This window comes from Mastigoproctus giganteus, chromosome 1, assembly GCF_048544385.1.
Source record: "Mastigoproctus giganteus isolate SK-2022 chromosome 1, ASM4854438v1, whole genome shotgun sequence".
NCBI lineage: Eukaryota > Metazoa > Arthropoda > Arachnida > Uropygi > Thelyphonidae > Mastigoproctus > Mastigoproctus giganteus.
This window is the reverse complement of record NC_143575.1, coordinates 197,154,164-197,172,626: the sequence shown is the minus strand read 5'-3', so window position 1 is coordinate 197,172,626 and position 18,463 is coordinate 197,154,164. Positions and strand designations below refer to the sequence as shown.

The 18,463-nt window shown below is 35.7% G+C and overlaps 1 protein-coding gene across 1 annotated transcript in view; it reads left to right on the top strand.

Annotated features, from left to right (window-relative positions):
* The window catches only part of LOC150091432 (leucine-rich repeat serine/threonine-protein kinase 1-like), a 595,643-nt gene extending 583,498 nt beyond the window's left edge, over window positions 1–12,145 (top strand). The window contains exon 33 of the mRNA XM_090390319.1: window positions 11,731–12,145. Within this exon, the coding sequence (XP_090246445.1) occupies window positions 11,731–12,098 (368 nt within the window). The 3' untranslated portion in view covers window positions 12,099–12,145. The remainder of the gene's footprint in view (window positions 1–11,730) is intronic.
* Window positions 12,146–18,463: the final 6,318 nt, after the last annotated feature.

Sequence of the window (18,463 nt, the reverse complement as noted above, 5' to 3'; positions counted from 1 at the left end):
TGCAGTACTCAAGCTGTAGCCTAACCATTCCTTATACAATAGGATAACCACTGCCTTATCCCTGCTGGAAAAATTCCTATATATCATTGACAAAGTCCCGTGAGCTATCCTGGCAGCCTGTCTGCACTGCTCGGAGAGTTGTCATATCTAACTGCACAATTATTCCCAGGACTTTTTCATTCTCTGCTGCTCTGAGTGTAGTACCACACAACTGGTATGTTAATCTTGGATTACTTCACCTGACATGAAGTTCCTTGCATTTGTCAATGTTAAACTTCAATTGCCATTTCTCAGCCCATTTACTTAATTTTTCTAGAGCTTGTTGCAGTAGCATTTTTGTACCTCGATTTTTGTCATTAACCTAGATATAACAGGTTAGTGCATAAGCATTATATTTGCACACAGTGAATTAATGAAAATGGTAAAATGGCATCATTTTTATCATATCTCATAATGTGAATACTTTCACAAGGAATTGCAAGTTTTCAGAATGTTACTTATTCGAGGTATTGCACTACCTCGAATAAGTAACACTTCAGTGGGAAAAGCTGTTGTTACTTATTCTCAGTGGGTGTCTAGTGAATTTTCCGTAAGTTGAGACTTTAGCCCTAAATATTTTCAGTCTATACTGTTGTATACCATCTCTCATATTGTGAAGTTACACTTCATAACTGGGTTGTCACTGTTGCAACACCAGGGTACCTACCCACCCACTGATGAGAGGCCAAACAGCCTTGAAATGGCCATCTTGGTGGTAGTATCCACTGAGAATAAGTAACAATAGCCTTCTCCACTGGTGAAGCACTTATTACTTATTCAAGGTAATGCAACACCCGGCAACTCATTGTGAAGGTATTAGCAATATAAGATATGATAAAAATGCCATTTTACCATTTTGAGTAATTAACTACATACAAACATGATGCTTCTGTTCCACGATTTGTTCCAGGATGACCCACGGCACGGCCTGAAATCCCAAACACCTTGCTTTCCAGGCTGCTGCATATACCAATAGTTGCAATGCAAGAATCACTTTAACCTCTGCCTGCATCTCTAGTTAAAATATTAGTCTGTGTATCAACCCCAAACTAGCAAGCAGTTTTCCAACCCACCTATCACTGCCTCCATAGCATCAGCAAATATTCTTGCACCTCTTCTATTCAAGTGTATCCCATCCCTGTAAAAACAGTCTCTCCTGTTAACAAGCACAGACCACGCTGAGAAAAATTCTGCCCCATGAGCCTTGCACATTCTCTCCAGGGCCAAATTGATTGACAAGGCTCTCAACATATACTCCCTCCTATCATGTCTGGGCAGAATTGCAGACACTTTCAAATTCAATCCTGACTTGTGACTTTTTGCCATTATTGCCTATAACACACTCTTATCCTCATTTTTGTTTTCCCCGGTGCTTGTCTCACCACACTGACTGAACATTGTACTGACCACCCTAGTTCACTAAATGCACTTCCTTAGATTTTATGTGCTTCTTAACTAAGAGCATAACCCCCCTCCTATCCTTTCTGTACACATTGTACTCCCCATATTCAAATCCTGAATCCTTTATATCTGAGTGACAACCATGTCTGCATTTGATGATTTGATCAGCACTTCATAATTCATATATTATAACATAAACATATATTATTTAAAGACATTCTATACAAATACAAGATTTTGTCCACTAAATGCTTTTACACCTCTTTTTTAATAATACTTCAAGTTTAAACCATAAATTAAACCAGTTTCTAAGCATTTATAACCAGGCCTTTTTTTGTAAAATAAAAACTTACAGAACACTGATGAATTCTTCTTAGGAAAGAGGGGGGTCTGAGGGGTATTCCCCTGGGAAAAGTTTTGAATGATTTTTTTTCCAATAAAAAAAAATATTTTATCATTTTGGCCACTCATTACTTTTGCCATGCTTCCTGTACTTTTGCTTCTTTGTTGCAGTGTGTTTAATATTTGATACTTCAATAATATCACACTTACACAATGAATAGTACACAGTCTCAATTCCCAGTGATGCATTTAAATAATGGTGTCATAAGTTGCTACTTTTACATTTCAAATTACGATAGTATAGTAAATTGGACAAAACTAATTTAGTGGGTATTATTTATTTATTATTCAAAATGTTTTTATAATTCCAGAGTAAAAGCATGTTATCATATTTTGCATTGCAATTTCTCTTTTTACTATGGCTGCATGACAGCCCTGAATATGCCATGGTTAAGTGTTTTAATTATTAAAGCGCTGTGATTGGCAAATGCTTCAGCAGAGGAGTCACAAAGTCAAGCTGTGCATCAAGCTTAACTCTCTGCTGATGCACGTGCCAAAGGCGTTAGTAGTAATAATAAATAATTTTTATTTTAAAATAAATATTTTCTTGTTTTAAATATATTTATTTATTTATTTTGTGTTGGAACATACTAGAAAGCAAATATAGAAATATTCAAATGTTAGGTAACATACATAATCAAATCTAAAAAAAAAAAAAAAGCCAATAAACAAATTGCTAAATATCATAAACATACATAGCAACACATAAAATAAAATGTCTGGAATAAGTTCTTTACACAATTTTTGCCCAGAAACAGGCCACTTCAATAGCGTTCTTTGTTGCCTCGAAGAGGTCAAGCATGCTGCAAATTATATGTGCGAGAGGCCAGCTGATAAGATGTTTTATTGTTTGTTCAGCTCCACATTCACACAGAAATGAAATTTGAGGTTGGATACCCCATTTCTTCAGGTTGTCCCTGGATCTACCCATGCCAATTCTAAGAGAGTTGCGTGACCACCTAATTTGCTATCCATACAGATGTCTGGGGGATAATTTTTCTTGTGGGCCATCCAATCTTGAGTTTTTTCACTTCCGGCCCTCCATTTGACAATGCAGACCAAGGATGGTGTGGTAAGCAGTTCATTTGTCATCACCAGAAATTCTCTTCTTGATTTCAGTCTTTGGGTATAATGGATTCTCCATCACTTTTTGTAGTTTGGTGCTTGCCTATATCTCCCTTCTCACATCCGGTGGGGCAATACCAGCAAGGGTGTACAGCTTCTCGATTGGAGTAGCCTTTAAGCAGCTGGTTATCAGATGGAAACTGTTGTTCAATGGTACATTTACCTTCTTTGCATGTGTGGGGTGGTACCAGACTGGGCTGGCATATTCGGCAACTGAATAGCGTAATGCCAAGGCAGTTGTTCTTAAGGTAATTAGGCTGTGCACCCCATTTAGAATTTGTCAGTTTTTTTTAGAAGATTGTCGCATGTAGCAACCTTCTGCTTAATATTTTCAGTGTTTCCTGAATGTTAAGGCTCTGGTGTAGCGAGATGCCTAGATATTTTGGGCAATCAGAATGTTCCAAGGCAATAATACCCTGCCACTTAATTTCCAACCTTTTGTCGGTGAGGTGGTTTCACAGTTGGAAAGCACAGACCTAAGTCTTTGTGGGGTTGTGTATCATATTAACAACTTCATCCCATACGTGCCTCCTGGGGTTGTGTCGGGTGATTATTTTGATAATAGTTTGAGAGTTAGCATTAGTAGAGGCATATGATGCAAGAAAGCAAGCTTATGCAGCATCAGCCAAAAAAAAAAAAAAAAAAAAAAGATCCAATTTCACCCCTCTGTTCCTTACAAATACCTGTCCAGCTCAGCCTTAAATTTATTTAGACTATCAACTTCCACAACAAAAGGTCTGTTCCACCAATCAACTACCCTCTGGCTAAAGGCAAACTTCCGCACATCTATCCTACAACTGTCTTTCCTCAATTTGAAGTTTGCAGATAATAAGAAGGTTGGCAGAGTTGTTAATGACACTAGTGACAGTACGCTGTTGCAACAGGATGTAGAAAAGTTGAGCAGATGGGCTGAGAGGTGGCAAATGAAGTTTAACATTGACAAATGTAAAGTACTACATATGGGAAGCAGTAACCCCAGAGTAACATATAAACTGTGTGGTACTACACTGACAAGGTATAAGGTATGTTCGTGTCAAACGGCACCTGGGATTTCTCCCAACTCCGCGTGTGTTTCGCTGTATCGAGGACAGTACACTGTCAAGCCAGAGACTTGAAAGTGTGTAGGCCGTGCCTGTGCAGTGTGATATGTTGTGCCCATTGTTTGACCAGCTTATTGGCCGCCAGGCCCTAAGTGGGGCCTGACGTTGCCCATACCCTGCCACGTGGAGGCTAGCCGGGTGTATCCAGTATCACAACAAATTGCTCTGGCAGGTCCTGCCACCTAGTTTCTTAGGATTTCAGTGGCTAGGACCTTAAAAAAAAAAACACATTTGACATTAGTGCTTATTGGGATTGCTGTTAGGAAATCGCTGGTTGGGGTTGAACGCTAAAGAGATGTGTTAAAGGCCTAATAGGTCGGACAAAATTTTGATGTTATTAAATTTAGACTAAGGCTATATGCTAGATAAAAGCTAATAGTGTTTGTTGTCTTAGAGATTTAGACAAAACCGGTGGAATTTAGACGTTGATTAGAATTTGGCAGTATTATTAAGGGTGTACCTTGGTCGATTTAGTGAGGGGGGAGACTGAAGACTGGGGGACAGATAGAAGAATAGGGATGATAGAGTAGGCATCCCCAAATAGGTCAGTGGAGACGAGCCCACCAGGCGAAGTATGGGGGGTAGGCAGGCAGGCAGGGAGGAGAGGAGACAGAGATCCATCTCCCCCCCACTGCCTGGGGATGGAGTTTTAAAGGGAACCAGGTTTAGAGTACCCACTTCAGATCGCCAATGGCGTGTTGGCAGCAAAGCCGCAGAATGTCTTCGTCAGTGTCATGTCCAAGCAGTGTCGAATCCAGTATGAAGGTCAAGCCGCTCCGGGGGAGGAATATGTTAGCTGGCAGTGGGGAACCCACCAGGTGAGGGGGTGGGAGAGACATACATTTATTTCATTCATAATCTGCATTCTCACTCTACTTGCATTCTTTTTTTTTTTTTTTTTTATTACCGTATTTCCCCATGTATAAGACGCACCTTAATTTTGGGGCCCCGAAATTTGAAAAAAAATGTATTACATAAAGTTATTGAACTCAAGTTTTATTCATCATAAAATTCATACAACTCCTCATTACTTGAATTCAGCACTGTACGAAAATCTTTTCTGAGCCATTTCTGGGCAAAACGTAACCTGATATACCGTTAACAAGCGCAAAACAATGAGCGCAACGACAACAAGCGCGAAAAAGCGGGAAATGCAAGTAAAAAAGTCTACAACCACTGTATAAGACGCACCCAGTTTTTAGACCCCAAATTTTTCGAATAAAGGTGCATCTTCTTATACATGGGGAAATACGGTGTATATATATTTTTTTTATTATTTTTTTTTTTTTTCCACTCAACTCATTCATCTTTTTCTCACACACCAGGAGGGGATGCAATGATGTGTAGTGTAAATTTAAATACTAATTAAAATGAGTTTTAGTGTGTGCTTAACTGTAGCATTTATGGTTTGTGTTTTTTTTTTTTCACGTGCTTACACTTTTATTCATTCTTCTAGATATCATCTTATTTGACTCTTACTTTCTGCACTGCGCTCTCTGGGCACCTCAACTTATTGTTATTCTTCAGCTGTGGTGCAGGCCTAGCTGCAAGGTTTTTTTTTTTTTTTTTTTTTTTTTGCAGGCCAGGGGAGAATGCAGTGATAGTGTTTATGTGGTTAGTAAATGTTTGTTAGTACAGTACATGTAAGTTATTTTTAACTTTGTATTCTTTTGGCCAATTACATTTGCTCTTCCACCCATTCCCATTCACTCATGCTAGGTCACTCTTTCTTTCACCAAAACTACCATTTATTCCCTTTTACCATGATTCCTAGTTCACTCAGTGCCCAGCCTATTCATTCTATCTTTCATTTTCATTCATTCATTCATTCTACATTGGATCCCCTTGCCACTAGCTTACTGATATTTTTCAGTTAATCCGCTTCCATGGCTGCCTGTGCATCTCCCTCCCCTGCATGGTTACTTATTTGGTGTGGGGCCCCAGATTCCTACACATGGCAAGGTAGTCCTGGGGAGTTTTGTTATATCAGGTTTCTGTCAGGGTGCAGAATACTGCTGTCCTAACAGTTTTTTAAGTCATCGTCTGGGCATGGTGGGAAACTTGGGCAATTTTACTATTGATTATTGTCTAATTGCTGGGGGGCTGAATTGCCATTCTTCGGATTGCTCTGCGCATTTCAAATACTTTCTGTGTGAAAGATGTAAAAGCTTTATAATTTTGCTCTTCTATGATGAACAAATGTTCTTCTCTCCTGGGAAGGGGACCAATCTGTGCTATTAGCTCTGTTCTGGGGCTGTTATATATTATACATTCATATAGAATGTGTGCCCAGTCTTCACTTTTGCCACAGGTGCAGTTTGGGTCATCGGTCAGACCTAAGGAGGTTAAGTTTTGCCTTTAGGGGCTGCAAGAGTAGCTCATGGTGTCTTATCAGTTATATACGGGAATTTTTCTAGCAGGGATAAGGAGGTGATTATCCCCTTGTATAAGGCAATGGTCAAGCCACACCTTGAGTACTGTATACAGGTCTGGAGACCTCATTTTAAGAAGGATGTTGAGCTGTTGGAACGAGTGCAGAGAAGGGCAACAAGATTAGTGAATGGAACAAAGGGTTGCTCTTACGAAGAAAGGCTTAAGTTTTGAAGATGTTTAGTGTTTGGAGGCTAGGCGCCTGCGAGGTGATCTCATTGAGGTGTACAAAGCCTTGAATGGTTTGAGCATGCTTAATGCTGATGGAATTCTTCCTCTTGCTCAGAATAATCACCTGAGAGGGCATAAATTCAAATTGAGGAAAGCCAGTTTTAGGATAGATGTGCAGAGGTTTGCCTTTAGCCAGCGGGTAGTTGATTGGTGGAACAGACTTCCATCTTTTGTTGTGGAAGCTGATAGCCTACATAAATTTAAGGCTGGGCTGGACAGGTATTTGGAACAAATGGAGGGGTGAAATCAAAGTGGGTTTTTTTTTTGGCTGATTCTGCATATGCTTGCTTTTTTGCATTGTATGCCTCTACTAATGCTAATGCTAACTGATATCTTAAAAATGGCTGTCAACTTTAAAAACCTAGTTTATTTCATATTTCCCTTCTCTATCTCTTTATGAATTATTTATTTAATTTTTTGTTGTTGTAAAGCCACTACATTCTATAGCACTAGGAACTGTAGCAATGTGAATATGAAACAGCACTTTTTCCTGGTTTATAATTATTTAACACTTATAATCAGTGAGTTGTGGATATTTTAACAATGGGTTCACAGTTTTGCCGACTTTTTGATGTGAAACATCCTTGGGGATTCCTGCCACGGATGACATCACTTCCATGATGTCATCCAGGGCACACTTCTGCCAGAGGCACTTGCCACGTTCACACTACTAGTCTGCACCAAACACTCACTAGTAGTGTGATTAGAACATGTGACGCATTTTTTGTGACTGCTATGATATCTCAAGTCAGCCTGGTCATCATGCCTCCCCCCCTTTACGATGGTATCTCGAGTTATAACTTTTTAGAATTTTTTAATAGTATAACTACAACAATACAAATATTTGTCAACAGTTTATTTTTTTGTCCTGCATTTTCGTAAAATTCCATTATTAGGTGCCCCGAACAGCTGCTTATGTCGTTTCAACTACAAGGTCGGTACTTCAATCGACGCTGTTTTCTAGACATTTAGATACGCTGCAGTTGCAGGTACACATAAATTACTTTAGTTATCATAAATCCATTGTATCTTGTCTTTCAGAAATTATAAAAATTTGCAAATGTTTAATAAAATATTTACAATACAAAAGCACTGTTATTTCATAATCAATATCCAAATCAAAATACCTAAAAGAAACGCGAAGGATTCACATAAAACCATCTACAATGCATGCTCGGTACACGCGCCACTTTTTTATTCATCTCTCTCTCTCTCTTATAACAACTAGGGAAATATAATGGATACATTTTTTTATTTTTTTTTCATGATACAATTTTAATATTGCAAATAAAAAACAGCACAAAATATTTCCCATATCACAAAAACTATCACAAAACATTCTACAATATAAAAGCAGATATTACATAAAAAACAAAACTCTTCTAGAAAAGGTACACGATAATCACAGATTACATAAAAAAATTATTATACAAATATTCAAGAAAAATTTATTCTAAAAATTGCCATATACAATTTACTTCTTTATTAATATTTGTTGTAGATCATCTTCTTTGCTCAATAGCTGAGCAATGATTATAGAGAAATGATTTGACATAACGATCCAGATCAAATTGAAGCAATGGTTTTCCATTTGGTCAACATAATCTGCAATGTGTTTAATTGTCAATATTATTCATTCGTTTATACAATATTATTCATTATGCTGAAAGCACTGCTAATCGCAATGGTTTCAAAGATATTTCTGACTTTTATAATTGAAGAGGGAATTTCACTCGATTTTAAAGATAAACTGTCTTCGACAAAATCTCTAAAATCATTAATTTTTATTTCATATTTTATCAGAAAACTTAAATTTCTTATTCATTTTTCACCATCTTGCCACGGAGACGAAAGTTCTTTCATATTCCATGATTCTAGGTAGCATATGTTTCAATTTTGTTTCAAATCCTCATCGTCAATAGTATCATTATTTTCTTTATTTAATTTAAAATTACATTGGTGCATTAATAACTTATCCTTAATAACGTGTCATGAGGTAATTTTTAAATGTGTTCGTACTTTCTATTCCTTCAAATTCTTTTCACTTCAACATGCTCTCAATTTTAGCTTCATAATTTCCTTCAGAATTTTTCAAATTAGCAATAGCATTGATAGGTAGAATAATTAATTTATCTGCTTTCACCATAGCGATTCTGTAAAGCTCCTGAAAGGTAAGAGAGCTCCTACAGGATTTCGATCATTAGCGCTAAATCGTTAAGAAATTCCAGATTGAAAAAGTCGGTTTAATAATCCAGAATATTTAATTAACTTTCTGATTCAAAATGTTTGCACAAAGCGGGATAATTCCTCCAACCCTCAATTGCCGTCCGTAAGCTACAAGCTGCCCATTGTGGCCCAAACACACGACCGATCTTTATAGTTTCCACATCAAGTTCTTTAGCAATCATCCTTAACTCGTGCTGGTTTTTTGGAGATTGGTGATAGTTTTTTGTTTTTTTTATTATTATTATTATTGCCATTATATTTTAGAACATTTTCTTCACAGTGAAAGCCTCAATGCAGTTTCCAAATCTGCAAACATTTCATCTTTGGAAAGTTTACTTAATATCTTAGTTGCCTCATCCCCACCCGACATTGCTACTGTCACTAGTTCTTTGAATACTCTGACCATGTAAACATAGACAGAGAAATTTACTGTAACGCATGGATCACCCACTTTTCCAAAAAATATATGACTTCTTGTCGGAGTAAAGGAGAACCACAACACAGCTTGACCAGAGGCTATTATCGTGTCGGGAATCTTCTCTGACTGGCTATTGAAAGCACATTAAATAGCACGACTTCTTGGAATGTGGCTGCATAGGTTTTACAGACACCATTAACATTGTGGGATGGTAATCCCTTTCACCCTTAATTTGTGTTTTCTAATTACCAAAAGGCCAGAGGTGAGGACAATGCACACAAAGTTGTCTATCGTAATCCGTTCGTTCTATGGAAATTATTTTAGACATTTCCGTAGAAACCAAGGGGAATTCAAAAAAATTCCCTATGAGGAAGTTCGTTGAACAGAGGTCCGACTGCAATTAACTCAAAAATGAAGCAATTTAAAATACATAACTGGTAAATTGTGTAATTAAAATGCTGGGTATGGGACCCCGCTTTCCCCACCGTAGTTCCGGCTCTACATACTCAATAATTAAATTCAGGATTTCATTCGTAAAATAAATAATCGCTTCAACAATGGGCTCGCAAATTTTCAAAAAAAAATAACAATGGGCTCTAGCGAGCCTAGTATAGCTCACCACTGCTTATAATTATTTAACATGACTTTCATGCAATACAGGTGGGTGAACATTGTGGTTGCCTCGTTATCAACATAAACAATCCAAAAAAGAAATACACACAGAATTAAGTACTAAATTATTATTTTACAATCTAATATAATTATACCTTTTATAAAAGAATAATTCTCTCTTTAATTATGAAAGAAATAACAGCAGATACAATACAGCAAACAAATAAATGAACATACCAAAAAATTAACTTTGAATTTTTTTTTTTAACAACTTATTTTAGTTTTTTGTTCTTATAATAAAATTGATCCGGGAGTAATTTTCTCTATATGGCAAACTGATATTCAGGTCCCACTTGTGAGTCAAGTGAACTGATTTTCAGTGAAGTTTGGTCATTCTGTAACAACCAATGCAGGATGCTGCAATCGACAGAGTTAACAGACTTCCATCATGGAATGGTAATAGGGTACCAGATAAGCATTTGGTCTGTATGTGACATTTCAGTGGTACTAAAGATCCCCAGGTCAATGATTGGTGATGTGATATGCAAATGGAAGTGGACTGATACTGAAAACTTCATGAAACAATCAACCTGGAAAACCTACAAAACTGGCAGAATGTGAGAGGAGAGCTCTGCAAAGAATCATCTGTTTGTAATGCAAGTCAATATTGCCACAGCATACACAAGTCCTCAGTGAGGCAATTGGGACATATGTCAGCACCAATACCAATACAGTGTGCTGCATGATATGGGTTACCATGGTCATGCAGCCATCCACAAACCACTAATCATTTTGACTAATATCAGACACAAGCTAGCTTGGTGTAAGGCCGATCATTCTTGCACCGTAGACCAATAGAAAGAAGCTATGCTTTGGAGTGATAAGTCACGGTACATGGTCTACCAGCAGTATGTTGGTTTGATCTGGAATCATTGGTTGTTTTGGACAAAACTGTGAATGTCCAGGTTTATCTGGACATCCTGGACAATAATGCTGCATTACCTACCTTGTGGCAGCATGTCAGGGAAAGTCAACAGGACTATACTCCATGTCACTCTACTCATGTTGTGGCTTGAAGACATGAGAATCAAAAAGTTGGACTGGTCAGCCCAGAGCTCTGATCTCAATCCTATAGAGACCTCTGGGATGGATTGAATTGTTGGGTGCATGCAAGGAGGACTGCCCAAAAAACAGACCTGAAGGCCAAATGGCAGATAATATCAGAGAACATTTATGAAAAAAATGGTAGCAGGCTTCACAGAGACTAGAGGCTGTCATAAAGACTAAATTTTTAGCACACATTATTAGTTTTCTTTAAATAAAGGTTATTTATAGATATACACGTATTAATCATAGGGGTGGTGTATATATCACTTCTGATAGTTACATGCACATATATCCCTAACACATACATATATATATGTAGGTGTGTGCATGCACATAACTTTTGCATAGAAGTGTATATAGTTATATGAGTGAAATGAAGGATTAGCTCCAGTGCTAACTGTTGCACTGGTATATCAGCTACAATAAAGCAGTTACGATTAAGCTGGGAACTCAAAGCCCTAATGGAGTAAGAATGACAATTTCATTGTTTTTCTTATACATTTTTAAAACTCAGTTCTTTTGAACATTTTTTTGTGTTGTTATTGTAATAATGCAGCATACTAACCAGTATGTTATTTACCTTTTAAAGCAAATTTTTAAAAATATTGTTCTCACTTATTCATTATTTTATAATTATAGTAGGCCGCTCACAGGTTACCTCCTTGGCTGCACAAGGTACTAGTCTTTATGTTGGAACTATGTGGGGATGCATCATTGCAATTGAAGGAAGCACAATGACACCACTGACAGTGTTTCGACCATATGAACAAGAAGTTAAAGCTATACTCCCTTTCTCTTTTACTCAGCATTTTAATCCTTCCCTAAAAATGAAATATGAATCTGAAGAAATGAAGGCAACAAACACTTCTCATATTTTTGTTACTGTAGGAAAGGGTTATAGAAATTTATTAGACAGGTATGGACTGGTGCCATCAAGTGTCACACCACCCATCAACAAAATGTACCTAATTTTATGGAAGTCAGGAAATTGGTTTTCTGGGTTGTAAAATGTGATACTCCTAAACTGCATTTCTTCATTCAAAAAAAAAAAAAATCATGTATCCGTCCTCTATAGAAAATAAGTTTAAAAAAATACCTGGCAAAAATTCTATTTTGTACTTGAAAATATAAATATTAAAAATAACTGAAGAATTGTTTATCAATGAAAAATTTTGTATACCTTTTATATTTATTAATGTACTAGTCTACATGTATATAAATGTATATGACTGAGTGATGTTAATTTTAATGAAAGAGACTCATCTGCTGCAGCTATACCTTCATGTTAATACTACTGATTATAACAAGAAAAAAAATTATCTATATAGTAAGCACTTTCTTCAAGTGCAAGCTCATATCTGCCAACTTTTCAAAATCATCATTTGGAAAACTTTTAACACAGATCCCTCTTCCAGTCAGAATGCACAGGAACAGCATTCTGAAACATTTCTTCCAAATTGATAAGTAATTAATGCAGTCACCAGCATTTTGAAATTATTTTCTTCATATAAATGAAAATAATTTCAAAAAAAGTACACCATATTCAATTATTTTATCCCCCCTTTTGTCAAATTATGTAATATTGGGCAATTGAAAATTTTTACACTTCAGAATTTTTTCCCTTCTTTTGATGGGGATAAGAAACCCTGCTGCATACATCAAGTAAAAAGGCCAAGAAATGATTAATTAATGCTATTTACAAAAACAAACATTGAAATTAAGAGAATTTTTATTAAAAGACATAAGCATAAGTATGAAATATATTTGGTTATATTACATGGTTATGCGCTCGTATAGCACATGATCGATGCAGTTGAAGGAATTTGATGGTGGCCACAACAGCTCATCAAGGAACTATGTGACTGGAAGAAGAGATATGGTTATGCTGTTGCACATCATGATAGTAGATTCTGATACCCTACTATCATGATGTGGAATACTTTAAAGAGTAGCAGCAAAAGTAGGCCTTCAGTTTTTCTCAAATTCTGAATTGAAAGTGTATTCATAGTACAGATCCAGTTTTATGAATTTTAAACCAGAATAGGCTTTTTTATTGACCTAAATGATCATAAAAAATTTTTGAATGTTCTGAATTCCATTCTGATTACCAATTAAAATATTAAAAACCATAGTGCTAATTTTATCACTGTACCAAAAGTTTATCCAACGTATGGAAACATTATACACCAGTTCTCATTTAATGTGAGATTCACAACAGCCATTTTGAAAAACTTATTTTGGAAGTTTAAAATCACATAGAAGTAGATCATAAATATTATGTGATCGTAACAGATCATATGTGCAAAACTGTTGTGCTAAATATGAACAGGAGTTATTGAACTTAATAGCAGCATTGAGCCTATATTGATAAATTCAGTATCAATTATCCTTATTTGAAACACAACATTTATAGCTATTTGAAAAACTTGAATGAAATATGCAAGAAAAGAAAACTTCTCATAAAAACGTAAAATACAAATGATTTCTGAAAATTCAGAAAAGTTGGTGGTTATGCAAACTTAACTTTATAGGAGAGTCCTTAATTTTGCATAAAATCCAAGCTATTTTAATGTGCAAGTATAATATTTTATACAGGTGAATTTTTTTCTATATGAAATCTATATATTTTTGCAGTTATATATGAATATTTGTATACACTTACAAAAAAATAAGAAATTAAGCTGTTATACAAGTATAGTTATAATTCTTTGCTTTTAAAAAATTATTTGTTTGTACAGGTAATAAATTTATCAAGAAACTGTTCTGATAAAAGCCTAAGTGTTTTTGTTTCCAATGTTAAATTTTATGCAATTCAGAATATAAAGATAGGTTTCTTTTACTATGAATGTGCTAATTACTATCTAGCCCTGGTTTATCAAACCTCATACAGTCTTTAAAATTGGTGAATCAAATAAAAATATGCTGAACAGAAGCAATTTTTCCAATATATAAATAAGGTGGTTGTACTATTAAGTGAAAATGTTATATAATTCAAACTTAATTTTATATTATTAATCCTTTTGATGCAAAGTTCACTTGACTTCTGTCAAATATTTTGTCATATGCAGTGCAAAAGTTAACTTTAGTCCAAAAATATTTAACTTAAAAGCAGTGTTCAGTAATTCTTCTTTTACTCTGAAATTGATTTCTGTAAGTATATTACACTCCCAAGAGGTATCAGGGGAAAAATCCCTATTTTAAAAAATTTAATTTTTCAAGAAACTGAATTTTTGAATTCTATCAGTATTCTGTTACTTGTTGATCAGTGCCAGGACAAGGGTGTGACAGCCAAAGCACTTGGCTTGAGTGCAAAGTTGAAAGGAACACAAAAGCTAAGGTATTTTAGCTGCCTCAGATACAGAAATAACTCATCTCATCTCTGGCTGGAACATGCAACTTTGTTTTATTGAAACCCTCCATTTATTTATTTTTGGTTGGTAATATGCATCACAGGTAGCTTGTTTTTTTTTTTTTTTTTTGTGAAACATTATTTCAGTTTGACAGGAAAAAACTGTTCTCTGAGCAGCATTATTGGATGATGAATTGGTTCTCCAATCTTATTTGAAAATGTAATACTTCTAAAATCATATGAATGCACAAGTCAGCTTAATGATGCAACTGCACTAATGCTTTTTTTTTTTTCTTTTTTACTGTATGTATAAAACACTTATAGTAAAGTTTACCATGAACGTTGCTACTAATCCAGTTATCATCCATCAGCCTGTTGACATTCATGGCATAGTCTTTAATAATTATGAGTGACAAGGAAGGCAGCTTTTACTTTATTAAGGATGGTGGATGCGAGGAGGAGGAACACAACTCAATAGCTGCCTCAGATGCAGAAATAACTCATCCAAGCTCTGGCTAGAACATGCTCTAAAACTTTGTTTTATTTAAATGCACCATTGAGACTTGGTAAACTCTAGAACTCTCTTGGTAAAATGAGTTAGAGGAGTTGCTCTCCTGTACATTTATTTTCTTTGAAAATAAATCTTTATTAATAGCAGTTTTTAATAAATGTGTTTTATTAATCTTTATTGCTTTCTAAATTGATAGAGTAACATCCCTGGACCATATCATATGCATTGCATCATAAATGAAAAACGTGAAGAACAAAGTTTGCTTTTTTAATGCCTAACTGAGCAATTATGGCAAACTTTTCTCAGATGTTTATTAAGGCTATGTTCATTACATTTGCCTTTTTAATTACACTGTGCAGCTGTTTAATATTTTGGAAAGTCAAATAGGCAAACATGTAATGTATCAAATGTACCCAGGCTATGGAGAACTTCCATCAAGAGCATAATTGGCTTATGATACCAGGGTATATGTGCTGTTCAGAAAACTGGCGTGTCACATATCCCAAATTTTCTAGATTTAAAAATCCAGATTCTTCCTTCTCAATAAAATGTATCATAATTCCCTCCCTCCCCTTTGGAATTACTGTATCTTTTGCTTTGATTCTAGAGCAATTGGAAAATGTTCCATTAGTTATGGAGTGCTTTCCCATAGCTAACAAAGTAACAGGAAAACATTCTGTGTGAATCACAGAGGAAAAGAGAATCTAAATGCCTTTACTGTTCCTGTATATTGGAGGTATTCTCTTCGGCTATTGATGATTTATTAATTTTTAATGGAATGTTGCTGAAATAATTTTGTGATTTTGATTAATTACATTGGTAACTTCATTGTGCCTCAGTTTCTTGATTCCAACTTTTGACCAATGGCCCAAAGGGTTAAAAAGAATAAAATATAGTTAATAAAATTTAAGCATGAAAATAAAAAAAAATTAGCAAAACAGTTGGATACACAGCCATTTTGCTAATTCAATACATTCTCTATTATCTGAAGTCAGATTTTGACATTATCTAAAAACCAACAGGAAATGAAAACCTCACAGAGCAACTACACTCCTGGCTGAAAGTATTGTGAGATGGCAAAAATTAGGTATTCTAGCTACTTTTACTGTACTTACTCAACATTATTCATATAAAACCACATAGATATCACAAATTTTAATTTGTAGAAGCAATACAAAATGAATTATCCTTACAGCATTTGTATAACATTTTACAGTAACAGAATGTATTGTACACCAAATTAAGAATATTTACAGGGGATAATTACAGAAATGCTACACAACTGTAAAAACAAAGTTTTTACAGTAGTGTACCATAAAAACAAAGACAAAAATCAAAGTGGAATGCATTTAAGTTATAAATTATTCAATGCCTAGGAGAGTAGTTTTTACTCTCCTAGGCATTGAATCTCCAAAAATCAGCACAACACTGCAATATTTCATGATGTCATACTTGAATAATGATTTCCATAAGCTGAATCTTATTTTTTGGACAGTGTTGAGAAATTATTTTGCCAATTTCCTACCAAAGGTTGTCTATTGAATTAGCATCAGATGAATTCCTGGTGATAATTTAGTAGGCATTCATTCTGCGATGCCATTTTTTTTTTCATTTCTTCTTTTACCTAATAATAAAGTTAATTTTTTTACAGAATGTTAATTAAAAATAAATGAAAAACAGATAAAGAATTTAAAAAAATTACCTTTTTAGCTGTGTGGCATGGTGCTAAGGCTTGCTGGAAAATAATTCTGATTATGGGAAATGGTTATTTGCAGTGTGGAGAAGCAGAATTCTGATTATGGGAGAATGGTTATTTGCAGTGTGGAGACTTTAGTGTGCTTTTCTGCATTCATTGTATTTTCAACAAATTGAAGCCATCATGTGAATTTGTATGACATTCAGCCCCCATACCATTATAGAAATAGGACGTTTTGGATCGAAACAAGACCACAGGATTGTGGAAGCATTGCAGGATTATCTAGACAGGACTGCAATTATAGTTCAGACACAGCATGGGTTTAAGGGGAAGTTTTGTCTGACCAATTTGATTGGATACTATGAAGTGGTCACAAAGGAACTGGATGCAAAAAATAATTTTTATATCATATACTTGGATTTCAGGAAAGCTTTTAATACTGTCGGACATGGAAAATTGCTGTACAAATTGGATGGAGCAGTATGGCATTAAGTACAAGTTGCTGCTATGAGTAAAGGGATAGTTGAGTGGGAGAAGACAGAGACTGGTAATCAACGGACACTGCTCTTTGTGGACTAATGTTATTAGTGGAGTCCCCAAGGGTTTGGTTTTGGGCCGGCCCATTGTTTTTACTTATACTTATTAATGATATTGATGAAGGTATATCGGGCTTAATATCAAAGTTTGCAGACGATACAAAGGTTGGTGGTGTTGTAAATGACAATATGCTACTGCAACAGGATCTAGAAAAGTTGGGCAAATGAGCTGAGAGGTGGCAACTGAAAGTTTAACATTGACAAATGCAAAGTACTGCATATGAGTAGCAGTAACCCTATAGTAACGTACCAACCATGTGGTACTACACTCAGGGTAGTGGAGAATGATAAAGACCTGGGGATAATTGTGCAGTAAGATACAAAGTTTTCTGAGCAGTGCAGACAGGCTGCCAGAGCAGCTCAATGATATATAGGAATCTTGCTAGCAGGGACAAGGAGGTGATTAACCCCTTGTATAAGGCAGTAGTTAGGCCACACCTTGAGTACTGCAGGTCTGGACGCCTCAATTTAGGAAGGATGTAGAGCTGTTGGAATGAGTACAGAGAAGGACAACAAGATTAGTGAGGGGAACAAAAGGGTTGCTCTTACCAAGAAAGGCTTAAGTTCTGCAAATTGCAGCATTTGGAAACTAGACACCTGCAAGGTGATTTGATTAAGGTGTATAATGCCTTGGATGGTTTGAGCAAGTACAACACTATGGGATTCTTCCTCTTTCTCAGATTACAAACCTGAAGGGGCATAAATTCAAATTGAGGAGAGAGTTGTAGAACAGATGTATAGAAATTTACCCTTAGCCAGCGGGTGGTTGATTGCTGGAACAAACTTCTGTCATTGTGGAAGTTGATAGCTTAAAATAAATTCAAGGAAGAACTGGACAAACTTTTAGAGAGAATGGATGGGTGAAATGGGTTTTCTTTTTTTTGGCTGATGCTGTTAAGCTTGCTTTCTTGCATCATATGCCTCTGCTAATGCTGCATCCGACTGCAGCGAAAAGCAACTTTCACCACTGAAAATAACTTTTATCCATTAATCAACAGACCAGGTTTTGTGGTGCCTAAGTTAGATCATTTTTTTATTATAGCTTTGGACATAAGAGGTATCTTGGTTCTACAGGATTTATATCCCACTGAAACCAGTCTTTGGCAAACAGTCCTGCTGCTTGCATCATCTGAAGTACACTGTTTCTAGTCATCTGCAAGTGCTGTTGAGGTAGCAAAACGATCCTTATGACATAACCTTTTTAGGATTCTGTCCTTCAA